Source organism: Prionailurus viverrinus, chromosome D2 (genome assembly GCF_022837055.1).
Source record: "Prionailurus viverrinus isolate Anna chromosome D2, UM_Priviv_1.0, whole genome shotgun sequence".
Lineage (NCBI taxonomy): Eukaryota > Metazoa > Chordata > Mammalia > Carnivora > Felidae > Prionailurus > Prionailurus viverrinus.
Genome location: NC_062571.1, coordinates 76,469,312 through 76,488,339, shown reverse-complemented (window position 1 = coordinate 76,488,339; position 19,028 = coordinate 76,469,312). Strand labels below are relative to the sequence as shown.

Here is a 19,028-nt window from a genome sequence, read left to right as displayed (position 1 = left end):
GATTCTACAGCTGTGTCCTCTGTCCCCACGCTAACACCTCGCCGCCGTATCACTCGCCGCGTTCTTCTGATTTTCATCAAATAGCATTTGGCGGTTTCCCCAAACCAGTTAGGTCCACAAGCTATTGTTCACTATATCCAGGAGAATGTGACACTGCAAAGGGGAAGTTTTTGGAAAGGTCTCAACAGTGGCAGCGACCCAGTTGCCTCCGTAGATGTGTGTCGCAGTGTGATTGTTCAGGAAACCCCAGAATAGTATTATGTATGGTCATGCCTTATATGTATGTGTGAGTGTGTGTACCCATGCGCTTCTGGCGGGGTGGGGGGTTGTTTTGCTTTTCAGAGGATGTTTTATTTTTGTTTTTGTTTTTTAATGTTTATTTTTGAGAGAGAGAGGGTGGGTGGAGGGGCAGAGAGAGCTAGATCCAGAATCCGAAGCAGGCTCCAGGCTCCGAGCTGTCAGCACAGAGCCCGACGCAGGGCTCGACCCCACAAATCTCAAGATCATGACCGGAGCAGAAGTCGGAGGCTTAACTGACTGAGCCACCCAGGTGCCCCTCAGAGGACGTTTTTTGAATCTAGATTTGAAGGTCCAGGTTAAGAATTTTGGAAATGCCAAGCTCTTTTTCCCTTAATATTTAAAAATAACAGGAGGGCACAGTGTTACAAAGTGGACACCTGGAACAGGCATCTTTTAAAATCATTTTTGGGAGTATGGGAGGCAGTCATGGAGAGTACCGGGAGCCAAGAGACATGAAGTCTAGCCCTGCTTTTTCACTTGTACCCGTGACATTGAGCAGTTCTCCAGACCTCTCAGAGATGGTTTCTACATCTATAAGCTCCCATATCACCATGTTAGTGAAGATCGAATGAAAATATGTGTGCTTTTTATCCACAAAGAGCCACACTTGTACTTGCAGTTGGTGATCTAACCACCCTTAGAGGCAGTCTAGAATTAAGACCCCTCCATGGGGTCATTAAATGAAAGCAGTATTTCAAACAGCACTTAGAATGGTGCTGAGCACATAGTAAGTGCTCAGTGAAATCTAGCTGTTACCATTATTAGTGATATCACCAAGTCTTTATATTTTAAGTTTATTTGTTAATTTTGAGACAGTGTGTGTGTGTGTGTGTGTGTGTGTGTGTGTGTGAGAGAGAGAGAGAGAGAGAGAGAGAGAGAGAGAATCCCAAGCAGGCTCTGCACTGTCAGTGTGGAGCCTGATGTGGGGCTCAAACTCATGAACCATGAGATCATGACCTGATCTGAAATCAAGAGTCAGATGCTTAACTGACTGAGCCACCCAGGCACCCTGATATCACCAAGCTTTACCTCTTTCCTTATGTATGAGGCAGGTGGTGATTGCTAGAACTTTTTAAAGCTGATTTTTATTTTCATTAAAATGATGTATTTGTATGAGTTTAAAAAGTCAAATGGTACTAACAGCCAATGAAAAATAGCACTCCCCTTCATCATCCCTTCCCAGGCTTAGTCCTCAGAGGCTACCCTTTTCTTGAATGGTTTCTTGTGATACTTTACCTCCATATGTTATGAACAATATACAGTGATGCTGTTTTTTAATACAAAAACCTTAGAATTTTCTACTGACTTCCCCTTAGGGTAGATGAGGATTTAGCCATCTTACTTTTTATTCTCTTCATTTCCCTCCCCCAAATATATAAAAGTCTTCAGAGAATAGTATTTATTGATTTTTCTCTTTTGTGCTTTTTGGTTTTTTTCTCTGGAGTTAATAATTGCCTGAGGTTTCTTTGCTTAGTTTTCAATATACTTGTCACTAATTTTAACCAAATCCAGCAGCAGGTTTACCATATGCATCTCAATATTATTTCTAAACATTCAAACTCATCAAATGAGGCTCCTGGAGTCTTCACTGTGATGCTTCCATCTAGATTGGTTGCCTTGCTCTGCTGCATACCCGCTACACCAACAGGGATTTTGCCACTCTCTCATGTTGGGTCCCTTGATCCCAGGAGCCTGTTTTCCTCTGTTTTTGCATTTACCCATTTTTGTTGCAGCACATCTTCCAGTAGCTTTCCAAGAAGGCCAGTGGTGGTTTGAGTTCTGAACTGTTGTATGTGACCCTTCTTTTTGTCTTCATAAATTAAAAAAAGATTAAACATTTTATTGAAATATAATTTGTATACCACAGACTTCACCTATTTAAACATATACTTAAGAGGCGCCTGGGTGGCTCAGTTGGTGAAGCATCCACCTTCGGCTCAGGTCATGATCTCCCGGTTCGTGGGTTTAAGCCCCACATCAGGCCCTGTGCTGACAGCTCAGAGCCTGGAGCCTGCTTCGGATTCTGCGTCTCCCTCTCTCTCTGCTCCTCCCCAGCTCACACTCATCATCCCCAAAAGCAAGCTTGTACTTATCAACAGTCCCTGCCTACTCTCTCCTTGCCTTGGGTTTAGGTAATCACTAATCTGCTTTCTGTCTCCACTGATTTGCCTATTTTGGACTTTATATAAATGGGATCGTAGCCACTTAGGATTTATGAAATGTGTGCTATTCTTTGATGGTTCTTTCACCCAATGTAACATTCTCAAGTTTCATCCATGTTGTAGCATGCATCAGGACATCATTCCCTTTTTATTTTTATTTTTTTTTAAATATTTATTTTTGAGGGAGAGAGAGACAGAGTGTGAGCTGCGGAGGAGCAGAGAGAGAGGGAGACACAGAGTCCAAAGCAGGCTCCAGGCTCTGAGCTGTCAGCACAGAGCCCGCTGTGGGGCTCAAACTCACGGACTGTGAGATTGTGACCTGAGCCGAAGTACCTTTGCTTGTGCATTTGTCAGTCGATGCACATTTGGGTTGCTTCCACTTTGGGGCTGTTATCAATAGTGTTGCTATGAACATTCATACACAAGTTTTCGTGTGGACATTTGTTTCTATTTCTCTTGGGCAGATGCTTAAGAAGTGGAATTTCTGAGTTAACAGTTTCTGCATTTCTTTTTTTTAAAGTTTTTTTTTTTTTAACATTTATTTATTTTTGAGACAGAGAGAGACAGAGCATGAATGGGGGAGGGTCAGAGAGAGGGAGACACAGAATCTGAAACAGGCTCCAGGTTCTGAGCTGTCAGCACAGAGCCCGACGCGGGGCTCGAACTCACGGACCGCGAGATCATGACCTGAGCTGAAGTCGGCCGCTTAACCGACTGAGCCACCCAGGCGCCCCCAGTTTCTGCATTTCTATCTGCTATCAGATTGACCGAAATCTCTCTTCCCTTATAGCCTCCTTTCCCATGCACCTTGTCCAGGTGAGTTTATACCTTACTATAAAAATATAGCTTCCTGTTTTCAATGGCTTTTCTGTCACCTTAGTGGAATTTTGGGAGGGAGGAGATCAGGATTCTCTTGGTTCATTAACATGTTTTGTTGAGTGCTTATTGTGTGAAAGGCTTATTGTGTGCTGTACGGAGAAACAGACAGGAAACATAATAAGTAAAACGTAGTACACCAGGGGCACCTGGGTGGCTCAGTCAGTTGAGCGTCCAACTCGTGATTTCAGCTCAGTCCGTGATCCCAGGGTCATGGGATTGAGCTCTGTGTTGGGCTCTGTGCTGAGTGTGGACCCTGCTTCAGATTCTCTCTCTCTCTCCCTCTCCTCTTGCTCCTCCCCCCCCAATACAATAGAATAAAATAAAAATAAAAAATAAAACTCTGCCTCCAAAAAAAAAAAAAAAAAAACCCGTGGTATGCTAGAAGGTGATACACACCTTGCAGAAACCCATGGCAGGGATGGAGGAAGGGGGGTGTGGAAGTACAGGGGGTGGAGTTGCCATTTTAAACACTGATGAGGCAACATCTGGACATGAGGAAACTGAGGGGGTGTGTGCCACGCACATACCCAGGGCGGTGTATTCCAGACAGAAGGAAACAGCCAATGCAAAGGTCATGCGGTGGGAGTATGTGGAGGCCTTTGAGGGATACAGAGGAGGTTAGGTGGGAGCAGAGGAGTCGGGAGGCAGCCAGGGAGACCTGGAAAGGAGGTCAGGAAGGAATGGAGGTCTTGGTCACGTGGGGCCTTGTCGGTCTTAATAAGGTCTTGGGCTTTCTCTTGGGGCAACAGGAGGGGCCCCAGTGCAGTTTGAGCAGAGGGTCAACGTGGTGAGACTTCCTTTGTTTCAGTGATCCCTCTGGTTGCTGGGTTTATAACAGACGACAGGGAGGCGGAGGCAGGGGGCCCTGTGGCAGCCGCTGCTCCGATCCCGCAGCAGTCCTGCCCCAGACAAGGCGCTTCCATGGATGGAAAGGGTGAAAGCATAGACTTCCCGGTGTCTTTGGGAGGTGGAATCAGACATGACTCCCACATAGTGGGTCTGAGTAACTGGAAGGATGAAGTTGCCCTGAATTGAGATGAGAAGGCTGTAGGGTGGAGCAGGTGTGGGCTGGAAGAGGAAGATCCATTCTGGACACGCTCAGTTCGAGAGGTCTCACTAGGCATCCAAGGGAAGATGCCACGCAGGCAAGTCCAGGCCAGTGTGGGAGTTCTGTGGTATAAAAATAGGATTTGGGGCTCCTGGCTGGCTCAGTCAGAAGAGCATGCAACTCTTGACCTCGGGGCATGAGTTTGAGCCCCATGTTGGACATAGAGATTAAATAAACTTTTTACAAAATGGAATTTCCTATGGACTTGGGTGATTATGATGCGTTACGTAGGTTCATCAGTGGTGACAGATGTATCACTCTGGTAGGGGGAGGTTGATAAAGGGGGGTTGTGCACATGGAGGGTCAAGACATATATGGGAACTCTTCTGTATGTCCTGTTCAGTTTTGCTGTCAACCTAAAACTACTCTTAAAAAAGTCTATTTAAAACAAAAATGGTATTAAAAGCCATGAGACTTGGTGGGATGATCAAGGGAGTAAGTGTGCAAGAGAAGAGCTCCAAAGACTAAGGGTACGGTGCCCACTTGTAAGAAGGAGGGGAGGGGGCCGTGGGAGCAGCAAATGTGGCAGACGGAAAACCAGGAGAGTGGCCCAAGAGGGGCGTAGGGGGGAACAGGTTCCAATCTCTCAGGAGACGTAGCACCACATCCTCACTGAGGCTCTCTGGGCCTCAGCTTCCTGATCTGCAGGGTAAATACCCTGACCTCCAAGGATCCCTCTGGCTGTGATATGCCATGAACGTGTGACTTAAAATGCAAGGGAGATCAAACATGGGAAAGGCCGTTGGCGTCTGCTTGCTCCTCCGTGGGGAATGCAGAGTTTAAAGACAGCAACACTGACACTGTAAAAATATGGGTTTAAACACTGGTAGATTCAACCCCGTAGAGATTTGGACCAGTTTCCAACTGCTGATTTTTCTCCCTGATTTGAAAGCATATACACTGCAGAAATTTTGCAAAACTAGAAAATGTAACGTGAAAATTAAAACCACCACTTAGCCTATCTAGAGATAAATGCTAGTAACATTTTCGGGGGGCCTGGGTGGCTCAGTCGGTTGAGCGTCCGAGTTCGGGTCAGGTCATGATCTCGCGGTTGATGAGTTTGAGCCCGGCGTTGGGTCTGTGCTGACGGCTCAGGGCCTGGAGACTGCTTCTGATTCTGTGTCTCCCTCTCTCTCTCTGCCCCTCCCCCGCTCATGCTCTGTCTCTCTCTGTCTCAAAAATAAATATAACCATTAAAACAAATTTTTTTTAAATGCTAGTAACATTTTGGCATAGTTTTCTGCAAGCTTTCTATCCATAACTGGACTGTATTTCTTCCTCTTCCCTGCTGAAAATTTTCTCTATATTTGTATCCTGATTTTTTTCAATGAAAAAAAACCCCAAAAGCCAAAAAACCAGTACTTACAACTGTTAAATATCCCATCATAGGAATGTACGAATGTACTGTAACTTAGTCACTCTGTTAATGAGCATTTAGGGCACTACAAATAGCATTGATAAAAAAAAAAAAAGAGTCAGGATGTTCAACTGTACACATAATCTTTGCACCTCTTAGTCTTTCTTTGGCATAAATTATCAGTTGTAGAATTATTCACTGGTCCCGTGGGCATAAACATTTTGAAAGCTTTTGTACATGTTGCCAAATATGCATCTTAACACATCTGCCTCTCTTGCCTTCCAGAGAGGTTGTAACAATTTACTTTCCTCCATTCTCTGTGCCTGTCACTTGCATGACACTGTTACTAACCCTGCGGATTCCCCATAATTTCTTTAGAAAATGCCACTTTTCACTGTGTATAGGCTAAAGTTTACTAAAGCAGCACTGTAAGGGGGAGCAAGAGTAATTCAGATTCCAGTAAATTCTTGTGCCTACATGCGCTGGGCACTTTGCCAGGTGCTTTCTTGTTTATTGCTAGCGAACGCCACACCCTTCGAATGTAGGTGGCATCCTTCCCTTGTCCAATCCCATGAGGCCATGTTTGAAGACACACAGCTGGTTGGCAACATGCCCAGGACTGGTACCCAGGTCTCTTGACTCCAAGTGGGGTACTTATCTATTTATCATACTATGTACCTCGCCTGCCTCATATGGCCTAGTATATACTCTTTATGAGAGACTCTAAAATATAATCTGTATAGTAAAATAGACGAGATGCTACAATACACTCACAGCTTACTACTTTTTTTTTAAGTTTCCGAGTAGAACAAGAAATCACATTGAACTCTGAAGTCAATGATCGCTCTGACATCCTAGGCTCTTCTCCGTGCCTGGCCAAGTGAGGATTCAACCAAAGGTGGGACCATTGGGGGTAGGGAGGGGCCAAACCTCTTGTCCTCTTCTTGGCCAGATTTGAGAAGCCTTGAGATGAGCTACAGACAGTGAGTGATGCTGTCTGGATGGTGGGCCCCTTCAGCCCACATGCAGACCGCAGGCAGAACTTCATCGTGTGTGTGTGTGTGTGTGTTTTCTTTTGGTAAGCTTTAGGAATCATGAGGCTCTATACTTGTATTCTTGGTCTTCTATACAGTATGTGCACCTTGAAAACTGGCTTTTGGATCTTTAGACACTTAAAACAGATATTTAAAGCAACTTCACTAAGACAGTCTTTTCATGTCCCCAAACAGAAGTTTTAAACTGTGTACATTAAACCTTGACCATGGTCTTTTTTTTTTTAAGTTTATTTATTTATTTTGAGACAGAGAACAAGTGAGCATGAGAGGGGGGAGGGACAGAGAGAGAGGGAGAAAGAGAGCATCCCAATAGGGCTCCGTGCTGACGCACAGTGCCACATAGGGCTCGATCTCACAAACTATGAGATCATGACCTGAGCTGAAACCAACAGTCCGTGTCTTAACCGACTCGGCCACCCAGGCACCCCCATGGTCCCGTGGTCTTTATTTTTGTACTCATCATTTGATTCGCCAACAGGACAGGGAAAGAGATTTGAAGCTGTGCTATTTTCCCCTTATCTCAGGAAGGCCTGGCTGCCCTCGTAGCTCAGGAGGCATTCATGAGCATGTCCTACGCCACACCAGGGCATTTCAGGACACTGTGGGGCTGGGCCTGGCACCTGGCATATTTAGCTATGCTCACCCATTGTGCCCGTCTCCGTATTTCCTGTGTTACAATGACCTGTTATGTTACCTGTAATTTGGCCTCCAGAGCAGTTTTCTGGGGGACATGTGCTGCACAAATGCCCTTGTCACTGCTGTGAGAATACAGCCGCCTCGTTCAGATCCAGGATTCTGCCAGAGTTCAAAAGTCCTGCTCTTACAAAGAGGGAAGTGGCTGCCTGGGCTTGAAGTATGTTTTTTGTTTTTTGTTTTTTTGTTTTAAATCTTTACTTATTTTTGAGACAGAGAGAGAGAGCCTGAATGGGGGAGGGGCAGAGAGAGAGGGAGACATAGAATCCGAAGCAGGCTTCAGGATCCCAGCGGTGAGCACAGAGCCCCACTCCGGGCTGGAACTCACAGACCATGAGATCATGATCCGACTGAACCCACTGAGCCCCCCCCCAGGCGTTCCTGGGCTTGAAGTATGTTACCAGGGTCTGGAAGCCTGCGGGGAGGGCAGCCCCAGAGGAGGCCAACAACAGGAGGAGGCGGGTTTTTATAATAAGCTCTTCTGCTGGTTCTGAGCTGGTTCCTGGTCACCATAATCTCCTCCATCCTCCAGCGCAGCTCAAAACCCAGGTCGTCTTCACGATCTCTCCTGGCAGCCGGGGACAGGGGGTGCTCAGAAACACTCCGAGGAAAGTGGCTTTGAGAGGCTTCAAGAGTGAGGACAGACATGAGAAAACAACCACAGGAGGCCCGGGATGGGGTAGAACTGGGACCGAACGGGTGGGTAGAAGGCGGGAGGAAAAATGAGCGCACCGGGCAGCTCAGAATAGAAGATACCAAAGAAAAGTGCCAGCTAGTGAAAACACTGCAAAGGGACGGGTGGCAGGGCCCGGCGACTGGGGAGCGGTTTAGAAAAATAGCAATTAGCACAGCTAAAAATAAAGACCAATTTGGAGACAAAGCCAGATACACAAGGAGGAAAATAAGACTCGCCAGAAAGACAGTGCTTCGCAAACGGAACGCTCAAGAAAATGAGGCTAACGACACTCCCTTTGGGGCTGTTTTGCAGGGGAAGGAGACAATAGATAGAGCGGGGGGCGGGGGGGGGGGGTTGGTGCTGAGCAGGTGATTGGTGGTGGGAGAGGAGAAATCGGAACCGGAGCGCAGCGTGGACCGGAGTGATCCCGAGCTCTGAGCGAAAGGCCCTGCCAGAAGCTGCAGCACGTGTCCCCAAAGTTAGAGAGGTGTCCCCGGCCGGCCGCGCTGTGGGGGCAGAGGCATCACGCGGCGCTGGAACCCGGAGGGTTCCTGCAGAATTCCGCCGAGGCCCGCTCCTGGAACCTCCAGGCCACGGGCAGAAGGCGCCCAAGTTCCGGCGCCCGCGCAGCGCAGCTCGGCTGGGCTCGCTGCGCGCGCGGCCCGGCGGCCGGGACCCTGGCGACGCGCCACCGGCTTCGCGGCCGTGGGAGGGCCCGGCGCCCGCGGAGTCGCGGGGCGGGCAGGCCCAGGCCCTCGGGGAACCTGGATCCGGGGGGCGAGAAGGCGAAGGCCGTGGGCCGCGCCCGGGTTTTGCAGAACCGTGAAGCCGAGGCTTCCGGGTCCGTGTAGCGAGAGGGGACCCCCGACTACCGCCCGGCCAAGGCGCGCGGAGCCGCGGAGCGCTGTGCGCCCGCGGCGCCGTGCCCGTTTCCCGCGGCTGCAGGAAGAGGGCGGGAGACCGGTTTGGACGCGGAGTCGCGAGGCGGGCGGGGCGGGGCCCGGGGCGACCTCCTCGGCGAGCTCCGCTGGGCGGCGGGGGGCCCCGAGGCGCACGGGCGCCAGGACAGAGCTCCTAAGCCACGGGCGGCGCGGGCTCCCTTCGGGGCAGTGAGCCCTACCCCGCGCACGGGGTCGGGTCCCGGCGTTTGATCGCCCGGGGGCCGCCCTGGCCCGCCCGAGACCCCGAGGCGGGACCGCGGGGCCCCCACCGGGGCGGGCGGGCAGGGCGCACCGAGCGCGCCACGCGGCGCCTGGCTGGGAGGAGGGCGGCGGGGCGGGGGCGGGCGCGCCGGGGCGGTGCCGAGCCGGCTCCTCCTCCTCCTCGGCCTCCACCTCCCCTCCGTCCTCAGGCTCAGCCGCCGCGCCGCCCGGCCGCTCCTCCTTCCTCCCCGGGCGACCGCGGCGATGTTTAACCGCGCCGTGAGCCGGCTCAGCAGGAAGCGGCCGCCGTCAGGTAAGCGGCTCCCGGGCCGGCGGGCTGGGGTTCGGGGCCCCCGAGGAGCCGCCTCGGCCGCCGCTGCCCGCCCGGGGTCCCGGGCATCCTTCCCTCCCTCCTGTGTTCGGGCGCGGCTTGGCGATGCCACCCGACGAGAGTCGCCGCGGACCGCGCCACTTCTCCTCGCTCCTTCCAGCGTCCCTGCGGCCGCCGCCGCTGCGGGAGCGCAAAGTCCCCCCCCCCTCCACTTCCACCCCCCGAGAGGCACTGTGGGGAGGAAGTTTGGACAAAAGGGGGAACAACAGCAGTTTTCTTTTTAGTGATGGTCTGCGAGGAGAAAGGAGATCCCAAACACCCCAAACTTTGGAGGGAGTGTGCGCTCTAGATCCGAAAGCAGAACGTCGCGCGGGGCCCTTCTCCCCTGGAGTGCTCTGCCTCTCTGTCCGCTGCGGGCGTCGTTGCGAATGATGCCCGCGCGGCGCCCAGAGGAGGCACGACCGGACCCCCGGGGCACCGGACTGGCAGCGGGGCCTGGGCTGCCCGGCGCCTTCAGTTCTGCGCTGCGGAGCCCAAATGTGGGCGCGCCGAGGAGGGTGAACAGCAGGGTGGCGAATGCACATCTGTAGTTGGCGCCGGGGAGCGCTGACATTACCGTGTACTGGGCTTGGCTGTCCCAACGGACCAGCCCGAGCCACAATTCGGAGCAATTTGATAGGACAAAGAATCCACGGTGGAGACGGGACCATGCCTTTGATTCCAACCATCTTACCGTTTTTGTGCAGAATAATAGCTGTGCCCCTCTGAGCTCGTCATGTGGGCCCGGGTCTCTCTGTTCACCCAGTTCTGTGTTGTCTCTCCACCCGTAGGACGACCTCATGAGACAGGTACTGTCTCCTGGTATTGGCCACGTTCCAGAGGAGGGAACGGAAGCCAAGAGTCGTTAGGTAACTCGCCCCAAGTCACACTTAGGAGGCGATGGAGAATCTGAAACCCAGGTTTGCCTGATTCTGGAGTTGGGAGGCTTTTCTGCAGTGTTCCACTCCCAAACTGACTTCTTCATGGTGCTAAGAGTCTGTGCTGGTTGGTCCGTGTCCTCTTCTCACTGACTATCATATTTTATGAGGGACTTTGCAGTTAAGAGGATGAACTGGGACCAGACAGGCTGGGACCAAATCCCACCTCCACTGCTGTGGAAACTTTGTGTCTGTGCAGATAAGGATCTGCAAAATGGGAATAAAATAGCTATCCCTCTTTGAGCACTTACATGGAGCTGGTTTCCCGTCCATTATGCAAATCATTGCATTCATAGTCAGGACAATCCTTATAAAGTAGGACTTCATAGGGTCATGGTAAAGAGCTTGTATTAGCGTTAGTGGTCACGTAAATCTTGCCGTGTTGTCTGAGGGTCAAAGGATTCCTTTGTGGGGGTTCATTTCAGCCGATCCCTGTTGTTGAGTATTCACAGGCCTGGGGAGTGGTAGTCAGAGCCTGGACTCTGGAGTTAAACTCCTGGTTCCCGCCCTGACTCTATCATTTAGTGATCTTGGGCAAGTTACTTGACCTCTGAGCCAATTGCTAAATTATCGGGAAATCTGAGAACTGGCTGCTAAGTCATGGATAGCTTGAAATTGGCTGTTGGTGGGTGTTTATACCATGGAAATCGACAAATGTTAAAAATCAAGCTTGCCCTCCCCCCGCAGGAGAGCCCGTTTACTAGCACACCTCTGTGTCTGTTTTCCCGCCTGTAAAGTGGGTTTCATAGAGTTGTGGGATCAAACACACTAAAACATATGAAGTCCCCAGTGCATTGCCTGGCACGTAATAAATGAATAATAATGGTTAGCTTCCCCCTTTCCTATGATAAACAGAGCTGCTGTGAACTTCTCTGCCTGAGTTATTCATTACTTTGCTCTCATTTGGGGGCATACATGGTTTTGGAGAGAGGGTGTTATATGTGTGTAGGTTCACTCCAGAAAGACTCGGGCAGTTTTAGGGATACCAGTGGAGTGTACCTCTTATAGGGCGGCAACTTTTCAGCCTTATGAAATAGGGTTCGGTCACAAATACAAAGATTAGTAGCTAAGCATCATGGATGGGTATTTGATGCCTGACCTCTAAGAGCCCAATGTCCTTAGGGTTTTTAGGTTGAAAGTATGCCCCACTGATGGGAAGGGGCAAATGAGGCCCTGCCATTTGGGCATCACCATCCAGCAGTGAGAAAAGAAGGAGTCAAGTGAGAAGGGGGGACTGTGGGCCTGGGGTGGAGGTACCGGGAAGCCAGCCAAGTGATCCATGAGACCCTGTGCAACATTTTTATTTGGTCATTTTGAATTGTTTTTCCTAAAGTGGCCCTCCAAATTGTATAAGCTTCCAGCCCCACAAGTGCTGGATCCACTCCTGCAGACCCCTGATATGGACCCGGCTACACTCCTGCCTCCCAGAACCTTCTACCATAGACTTTTCCTGCTTTTCAGCAAAACCGTATTGGAGACAGGCTCTTCAAGCTGAGGATTTGGAGTTCCTAACCCCTAATTCCGAGGCTCAAAATGCTGTTCCTTATTCTGCTTTCCGAGATTTCTCAAAGTGTGTTCGTGAGCCACCTGGGGGTGGGGAGGGCATCGATAAAATGCAGCTTCCCAGGCCACACCCTGGGCCCACTGGTTCAGTCTTGGGAACCCAAGGTGGGAGGGAGAGGAGGCTGCATTTTCAACAAGTGCCCCCAGTGATTCTGATGCCACTGAAGTGCAAGGACCCCTTGAGGGACTCTGACCACCCTTTGCCCTCACAACCACTTACGCTGTTGATGACGCTACTCACCTGAAAAGCAAAGCCAAAGCCACAGCCTTCCGTCTGCCAGCAGATTGAGGGGTGACCCGTTGAGGGAATCCCCACCCTGCCAGGCAGACCATGGGCCTCCCCAGGGCGGGGGGCCTGTTGTACATGATCCCATTAAACCCTTGGGACCAGTTTCAGATTTATTGCTGGGCTTAAGTTTTCACTTAGAGGTGACAGTCAGCATCGCAATTTAACGTCTTTGTTTTAACAACCCAGCAGCCGGGCAGTCTTGGCCCCCCAGGGAAACTTTCCCTGCAGAACATCACTGGCCCAGGACTGTGGGTTCAGGGAGAGCAACGCAGGGACAGAGTGGCGGGGCTGGGCCGCGGAAGGGGTGTTGATTTAAACCAGTGTGGTCAGCCACGTGGTCACGCCAGCTCTGAATGCCGCGAAGAGCAGCCTGTAGACGATGGGGGTCAGGTGCTAATGATGCTCTTTTTTTTTTTTTTTTTTTTTTTTTTTTTAATGCCTTCATTGACTTTGTGTGGGACGGATGTCTCCTTTTGTCACTGTTAGGCATTTGGGGAACCTAAGCAGGTGCCTGGGGGGGCCATTTCCTGGGACTTCCTGGATGAACTGAGCCACTTCCCCCGCTGGGCTTGAGTAATGCCCTCCGCCTCAGGCGCTGGGCTTGGAAGCTTGCTGTTTAAATTGTACTAAATTTACTCTCCTTGGTATCTTCTGCTTCCCTCAGATAGCTCTCCACTGCAGCAGGCCCCAGGAGGGACGGTGGGGGCGGAGGGGGCCTGGGCAGGCGACAGCAGCAGCTCCCTGATAAGAGCTGTCAGGAGGCGTCCACTGGGAGGAAACAGCCCCACGCAGGCTCCTGGGGACTCATTTCCCTTCTGAGCCAGTTCGCAGCCCTCCAGGCCTTGCCGAGTGCCCGTGGGCCAGCTGTGCTGCCCCCTCTGCGCGTGCTCAGGGACCCCTCATCTGGCCCGCCTTCTCTCCTGGCCCCGTTTCCCCGTTCTTGCTGTGCCCTTGGGCGGCTGGGCATTCCCACTTCTGCCCCTTTGCTTCCCGAGGGTGTCCTCTGTCCTAAGTCTTCTCCCAAAGCTGGGTCTCCCTGCTCCCTGCCGCTCTCTCCAGCCTCATGCCTCCCTCCCTCTCTGCCCCCGAAATGCAGCCTGTCCACTTTGTCTTTTCCTGGACAGCTGTGGAGGCCACCAAGGGGTGGGGACTTGACAGGAGCAGCCCATTTAGGAGGGGACAGACCAGAGAACTCAGCTCCCTGACCCAAGTCCGGAGCTAGCTATCTGCATGGCCTCGCTCAGGATCCACTTGGTCATTTTGTTCAAATATATTTGGGGTGGGGCACCTGGGTGGCTCCGTCGGTTAAGCATCCGACTCGGGCTCAGGTCATGATCTTATAGTTCATGAGTTCGAGCCCTGCATCGGGCTCTGTGCTGACAGTTTGAAGCCTGGAGCCTGCTTTGGATCCTGTGTCTCCCTCTGTCTACCCCTCACCTGCTCACACTCTGTCTCTCTCTCTCAAAAATAAGTAAACATTAAAAAATATATATTTAGAGCTGAAATATGTATGTATGTATATATATATATATATATATATATATATATGTAATGGGGAGCTGCTGAATTTTCTTTCCTGTCTCCCTTCTTCCTTTTTTCCCTTTCTTCCCTTCTCCAGTCAGGACATTATAAACAAAGCCATCATCAGTCATCTTTATCATCCCATGAACAAAAGGGCATTTTAACACCCTGAATAGTAAAGATATAATCTTGTGTAAAGAAATGTCCTGGGGACGCCTGGGTGACTCAGTCCGGTGAGCATCCGACTCTTGATTTTGGTTCAGGTCATGATCTCACGGTTCATAGGTTCGAGCCCTGCGTTGGGCTGTGTGCACTGATTGCATGGGGCCTGCTTGGGATTCTCCATCTCCTCTCTCTCTCTCTCTGCCCCTCCCCTGCTCACACTCTCTTTGTCTCTCTCATAATACATACATACATACATACATGCATACTTACATACATAAATAAACTTTAAAAAGAAATGTCCTGATAGGAATCTTCTAGAAGTTGTTGCATCTAGGGAGAGGCCCTGGATAGGCAAGGGACAGAGCTGAGAGGAAGCCCTGTTCTACTGTGCTCCCTCTTCGGCCTCTTGAATTTTGTACCATGTAAATAAATATAATGATCTCTTTCCTAAGAATAACCCAGGGCTGTCCTTACTGCATCAAGACAGCTCACTTGGTAAGTATTTCCTTATCCTTCTTCTCATTTCTTCACGAACCAGTGAAATAAACTCCGTGCCAGCCTGTGGCATTGTGGGCAGACGGCCATCTGGGAACTCCTGGTCTCACCTTCTCAATTAATTTTAAGTTCCGTGAGAAAGAGGGCCCCGCCTTTTACTTCTTGCGTCTGTCACTGCCCTTCCCTTTCCAGGCTCTGATGCCAACTTGGGGTTGAATCCTACCTCGTCTCCTTCTTCGCTTGCTCCTTGGAGCCGGTTTATTGAACCTCGTTGTGCCTCTGTTTCCTTCTCTGTAAAATGGGCCAAAGATGAGCCCGACTTCTACGGGTCACTGGGAAGTTGAGACAGGATATAGTAAGTGCTCAGTCAAGCAGCTATTTCTACAGCTGTCATCCTCACTGTCTCGCCCCCAATCTATCAGAAAACGTTCATCAATGTAAACATGACCATGAGCGCCAGGCACTGCTGACCCTGAGGACGACGCAGCTCTTACTCAAGAAATGCACAGTCTCTCTGATCCTGGAGGGGGGGATGTCATTTACTTGCCTCTCGATAGGGGCCGGGGGCAGCGGGGGCGGGGGGGCGGCGGGGGAGTGAGGGCACATTTACGCATGACTGTCAGGCCCCCAGGGGAAGCACAGGGGCTTCTGGGAAGTGAAGAAAATAATGACAGGGTCTTCATTTTCACCCCCAGGATAGGGCTCCTGGGTAATTTTATTTTTTCTGGGTCTTTGCCTAGAAAGTGAAGATTCTAGGGAGTCTACAAATAACAGTCTGGCGTTCTTATTTCCTTCCCTCTGGTAGAAACTGGAAATCAGTGGCCATCTGTTGTTTAGTCCACTCAAAAGAGGATGTGGAGGCTTGTTTTTCCTCCAGACCCAAGGGTGTTCAGGAGACCCGCAGCCCCCTGGCCTGTCTCCCACGAAGCGTCTCTGAGAAGGCAGTGGGTTTTTGGGCTGTGTGAAGCTCCTCAAGTGGACCCTGGAGCATGGAACGTAAGGAGTGACCCCCACCTCCTTTGGTGATGACCTCAGCTTGTGTGTTGCCCGGGTGACAGTGGGGCAGGGCAGGGGCTGGGGGGAGCGAGGAGTGCAGGCACAGGTGCACAGGTGACCTTTGGAGGCACTGCCTGAGCAGTCAGCTTTCTCTGAGGTCTCTGGCTTCACGTGAAAAATGCCATGATGCCTTTTCTGAGCCCAGCCAACCCTCTGCAGCCCTCTCACCCTCTCTGGTCTTTGATGCTTGCTATTAGCAGGATTATTTTTAATCTTTTTCATTTTTGTTATTATATTCTGCTAATTGCCATTCATGCAGACCTCCGCACCAAGGGAATTGCATGCTTGAAGGATAGTTATTCTCAGAAGTTAGATACTGGAGCCGAAAAACACTTAAGTAATATTTAGATAGAGTGTTTCCATGACCCAGTTTCTCTGGAGCCTTACATAGATCACCAGTTGTAACAAACTGATTCTCGGCTTCTAAGTTTGGAAAAAAGAAAAAGTCTTTTTTTTTTTTTAATGTAATATGTTTGATGTGACATAGTTGATATGAAGTTTTAAATAAGCTTCTTGGGGGTGCACTTTCCTTGAATATTTATGGGAGTATGGCGTGTGAGTGTGCGTGTGTGTGTGTGTGTGTGTGTGTTGTACCAAACCACTTTAGAATTTTGGAGTGAACATTTCTGCCTCTTCCTAGGCTTGAATATTTGGCTTGTTTTCTTTAATGATGCTGTAAGTTTTGGGGGGTACTTAGGATATACTCTTTGATGTTGGACGTTGACTCTGCTTTGAGGAAGTTGGTATTGAGATTTTATTAGAACATTATTTGACTGGGGAAAACTGTCTAGGCAGGATAATTACCCAGACCTTCCCGCAGACTAATAGCAGGAATCCAGGCTGCAAGCATTCAGTTTCGATGAGTGTTACGGATGCCTTTTGAGTATGGATTTCCAAGGAGTTAATGTCTGGCGAAAGCCCCTGATAGATATGACATCATAGCATCTATAAATAATGCATTACGAAATACGCTGCAAGCAACCAGCCTCCGCCATCTGTATCTTTGAAATACTGGCTTTTACTGAAGCCAGAAACCACAGAGAACCGCATAAATGTAAATGGAGAGTGTATGCACACTGTGTTTGAGTGTTAGATGATGCTGGCCCGGTCTCGTGTGGGTTTTTGTCTACGTAGAATTCCTTCTCAGTTTTCTCAGGCTTTCCCCGCGGTGCAGATGGTATCTTTCTCTTCAAGGCTGCTATGTTCTGGCCTTGGTGAGTGTGAGGACCGGCAGATGTCAAAACTAAAAATGGCACTCGAGTCTCATGGTGAAGGTCGTGCTTGGACCCTGACACACACCCCCCCCCCCCTTTCCTAGCTGGGTGACCCTTGCAAGTTACCACGCTTCATCTGTGTTTCCTCATCTGTGAAGTGGGGATAATATTAATCACACCACAGGGTCCTTGTGAGAAGTGGATGATTTAACTCACAGAAAAAGCTTGGAGCAGTACCCAGCGCCCTATAAGCAATTTATAAGTGTTCACTGTTGTTATTAGCTGATGATAGATTAGTGTGAAGATAAATTTATTGAGAAATAAGTATTATGCCTACAAAAATTTGATTTAAAATGCTTTAACTTTTTTTTTTTTTTTTTTAAGAGACAGAGTGCGAGCAGGGGAGGGGCAGAGAGAGAGGGAGATACAGAATCCGAAGCAGGCTTCAGGCTCTGAGCTGTCTGCAGAGAGCCTGATGCAGGGCTTGAACCCACGAACTGTGAGATCGTGACCTGAGCAGAAGCCGGATGCTCAACTGACTGAACCACCCAGGCGCCCCGATCTGAAATGCTTTAAAGAGCCCAGGAGATTTATTTTTTTTATTTTTATTTTTTATTATTTTTTTCAACGTTTATTTATTTTTGGGACAGAGAGAGACAGAGCATGAACGGGGGAGGGGCAGAGAGAGAGGGAAACACAGAATCAGAAACAGGCTCCAGGCTCTGAGCCATCGGCCCAGAGCCCGACGCGGGGCTCGAACTCACGGACCGCGAGATCGTGACCTGGCTGAAGTCGGACGCTTAACCGACTGCGCCACCCAGGCGCCCCAAGAGCCCAGGAGATTAAAAATTTTTTTTTTCCAGGGGTGCCTGGGTGGCCCAGTCGGTAAAGTGTCTGACCCTTGATTTCAGCTCAGGTTATGATCTCACGGTTTGTGAGTTCAAGCCCCACACTGACGGCCTAGAGCCTACTTGGGATTCTCTCTCTCTCCCTCTCTCAGTCCCTCCCCTTCTTGCTCTCTGTCTCTCTTTCTAAAAATAAATAAGCTTAAAAAATTAAAAAAAATTTTTTTCCATTGCAAAAATATTTTATAGGTGAACTAAAAACAATAAGAAAAGATAAACAGGTCTGGACAAAATTGAAACAAACAAATGTTATCAGGAATAATTCGTTACTAGCTTGAGTGATCTTAAAGCTGCTAGAAAAATATGTTTGACTGTTTTTTCCCACTTGTGCATTCCAAGCTTGCTTTCTTGTGTAATCCACCCCAACGGGCAACTTTTGTCAATGAAAAAGCAAAGGGGGAATATTACACCTTTATGGCTCCAAGTGCCGGGAGTTGAGAAGCTGGGAACTCTTGATTTTGTTTTATTCTTAAGTTCAGATGTAACCCTGCTTGCCATGGAGAGAGGTTATTTGTTTTTCTTATAATTATTGGACTGATTGTAACATTGAAGGTGAACTTATCTTAGGACGCCTTTACATCTGTGCATTGGGAAGTAGTGAAAGTCTCCTGAGCAGGGGACCCTGAGTAGAAATACCCCGAGTTAAGGGGCAATCTCTAGAGTAGTACCCAATGGGGCGGGCCTCTGCTCAGTCTCGCGGGAGGTCAGGATAATGACTTGGAAAAGAGATACATCATTAAATGAATGGAGTGTGCAAATGCTGCTCTCTCCAGAGCTATCTATGCATGTTGCTACCAATCAAGAAGGATTAAGAAAAACAGGTGTAGCCAGAAGCCTCCATCAGGCTTTTGAAAGACAATCAGGAAGTCTTGGAAAAATTCAAACCAATATTTCTGGGGAAAGTGAGAAAACATGGCAGACAGAGTGTGGGTAGAAGATTCCTATGGTCAGGATAGTTGGGGCAGAAGGTGGGCAGAAAGGCAAGAAGGAACTTGTTTGTTTGTTTGTTTTTTAATGCATGTTTATTATTTGTTTCTTTTTTGTTGTTTTTTTAAAATATAATTTATTGTCAAATTGGTTTTCATAGTGTATGTTTATTTTTGAGAGAGAGACAGAGAGACAGAGAGGGAGACAGCACGA

At 49.5% G+C, this 19,028-nt stretch overlaps 1 protein-coding gene across 2 annotated transcripts in view; it reads left to right on the top strand.

The window, feature by feature from the left end:
* Positions 1-9,542: 9,542 nt before the first annotated feature.
* The window catches only part of RGS10 (regulator of G protein signaling 10), a 41,325-nt gene continuing 31,839 nt past the window's right edge, over positions 9,543-19,028 (top strand). Inside the window, exon 1 of one of the 2 annotated variants that reach the window (XM_047825909.1) lies at positions 9,543-9,685. In XM_047825909.1, the coding sequence (XP_047681865.1) occupies positions 9,637-9,685 (49 nt within the window). In that variant the 5' untranslated portion in view covers positions 9,543-9,636. Of the gene's footprint in view, positions 9,686-15,563; positions 15,710-19,028 lie in introns of those variants that run through there. The other variant, XM_047825910.1, reaches the window with a different exon arrangement.